Here is a 2,487-nt window from a genome sequence, read left to right as displayed (position 1 = left end):
GCCCATATTAGCATGAGGAAATTAAGTTTTGCTGATTGCTGACTCAGTCAAGACAGCTTTGCCTGCACTGTGCCTTGATGAATAAGTCAACTAGTCTGGTTGAACTCTGCCTTTTTTCTATTTTTCCCTGAATAATTACCCTTCTTCCTCAGTTTGGCTCACAGGCAGAGTCTCTGCACAGAATCAAGGAATAAAAAGTAGGCTGGGCTGGGGCTGGGAGTCATTAGAGATGAGTTTTCCTCTGGATTCTGCCACTGACTTTCCAGACAACCTTGAGCAAATCTCATTACCAATTTGTACCTTCATATTTTCTCACTAGCCAGTGTAAATAATATGATAAAATGACTCTCCAAGGATGTTCTCAAGGATAGTTCATTTTTTGCAAAGCAGAATGAGATCCTGGAAAGTCAGCTTTGGAGAGGAATGGGAAATTATTGCATAATTCTACCATATATTGTTGAAAATTAGAGGAAAAATGCCCACAGAACATATTTAAAAAAAAAAGTCCCTAATTCTTCAGAAGGGCTCCTAAACCACAGTGATTCATGAAATATTCTTGTAATTGTCTTCATTACATTATTTATGAATGCCTGATGATGATCATGACTAATCCTCATTTTGATATGATACAGAATTAACCTGTTCTCTTTTTTTCCTTTAAGAGGAGGCAGGAGGGAAGTTCAGAGAGGCTTAATTTTGTTTATTACTTTATTCAAGTTGTCTCCTTGCCTGAAATGCTTCAATTTGCTTTGGAAAGAATCAATCCAACCACAGATATTTCATCTGACTGCTGTCAGCAGTTTCTTTCTTTGCTGTTTGTCTCTTTCCTTGAAAACAGAAATCTCTGCTCTCACTCAACATTCAGGCAGCTCATGAAATACTGCAGAGAAGTGATTCCCTGGCTTGCATAATTGGACATGTTTATAGTGAGCTTTCAAACAGCAAGCTGGCTGAATGCTAATTGTCCTTTATTGTATATCTATTTTTTAAACAAAAAAAAAGCTAAAAATACCTCAATTGAATGTTATTCTAGTGGCTTTTTATGCTTCTACACCAGGGAGAACAGTTCTGGGTTATCCAGCCCAACACAGAGGTGAGAGATGAGCTGAGGACATGAACTGGGAGCTGGGATTTCCTCCTCTCCCTCCAGCCCAGCTGCTGTGCTCACACTTCAAAGTTGGTTGCAGGAAGGTGTCATTATTGTCATTATGCTGAGAATGTTTGTATTGGCAGTGAGAAAAGCACTGCTGGCTGCCAGGTTCACTCCAGCCCCAAATTTAAACACAAAGTTCTTTCAGGGCTCCAGAGGGGGGGATTGTGGAGGCACAAAAGGAGACATATTTCTGCAGTTTTACTCTTAAAGCAGTCAATTTCAAATGTGAGTAATTCCTAAAGGTGTAACTGTTTGGGAAAGCTGTCCCAGTACTGCTCCCTCTGGAGGGAATCACCCCAATGCACAAACCCCATGCAAGGGTTTCTGTAACTCTTGGGCTCAGCAACAGGACTTGTGCAGAGAGATCTAAATGAGCTGAGAGGAAATCAACCTCTGGAGTTTTAACATCTGAGTTTAACACTGGTGAAGTTTTATTTAACACTGATCTCTCTTTCATTCCAGTGTGCACACAAACCCCATCCTCAACCTGGCAGCTGCAGTGGGAATGCCAACATTCCACCCCTCCCTGCAGGGATCAGAACTTTAAGATCACTCAGGGAAGGGGGAGAGCTGCTCCAGCAAATGTCACCAAAGCTCTCAGGACAGGAATCATCCTCCACTGCAGCTCAGGAAATGGCATTGCCAAGAGGGAGGTGGGGTGAACTGAGTACAGGACTTTTTGCTCTTTCACAGGATCTATTTAATACCAAATCCTAAAAAAGCAGAATTTTTGTCACCTCCCCTCTACATAACTACAATATCTGCCAAATCAACACGGCCAAAAGGTGAAAAGAGAACTCACACACTTACCAGAGCTTGTTGTAGGCCTCTAGACATTCAGGTTTGACATTGTGAACTGCAACAACAACAAGAGAGCCGTGAGGCAGGCAGGGACAGGAGTGGTGCTGTGGCACAGAGCCATCACTCACACTGCAGCTTGTACAGGCAGGGACAGGGACAGGGACAGGGACAGGAGTGGGGCTAGGAGCACAGAGCCATCACTCACACTGCAGTTTGTACAGGCTGCTGGTCTCTCTTTTGGCCAGGAGGTTGGAGTGGGCGTCTTTCCTGGGGTCCACCTTGCGCACAAAGAGGGATTTCAGCCAGCTGTCCTCACGGGCACTGCGGGCTGAGGAGCCCAGCCCCCTGCAGGGAACAAGGACAGCTCTGAACACCAGGCAGGAAATTCGTGTCACTGCATGGAAATGACCACAGCACAACCAGAAATTGTAATGGCACAAGGTACACTTACACACTGCTGAAACATCCCAGCCAATCTCTCCCAGCAAGGCAAAGGTGGCTTATTCCCCACTGAGATTGATCATTTCATTATA

The 2,487-nt window shown here is 44.2% G+C and overlaps 1 protein-coding gene across 1 annotated transcript in view; it reads right to left on the bottom strand.

The window, feature by feature from the left end:
• NIPSNAP2 (nipsnap homolog 2) overlaps nucleotides 1-2,487 on the bottom strand; it is a 14,204-nt gene that overhangs the window by 7,824 nt on the left and 3,893 nt on the right. Inside the window, exons 2-3 of the mRNA XM_031060610.1 lie at nucleotides 2,160-2,453; nucleotides 1,964-2,009 (exon numbers count right to left, since the gene is read on the bottom strand). Coding sequence (XP_030916470.1) covers nucleotides 1,964-2,009; nucleotides 2,160-2,453 — 340 coding nt within the window. The remainder of the gene's footprint in view (nucleotides 1-1,963; nucleotides 2,010-2,159; nucleotides 2,454-2,487) is intronic.

This window comes from Geospiza fortis, unplaced genomic scaffold (assembly GCF_000277835.1).
Source record: "Geospiza fortis unplaced genomic scaffold, GeoFor_1.0 scaffold425, whole genome shotgun sequence".
Classification (NCBI taxonomy): Eukaryota; Metazoa; Chordata; class Aves; order Passeriformes; family Thraupidae; genus Geospiza; species Geospiza fortis.
This window is presented reverse-complemented; position numbering and strand designations above follow the sequence as displayed.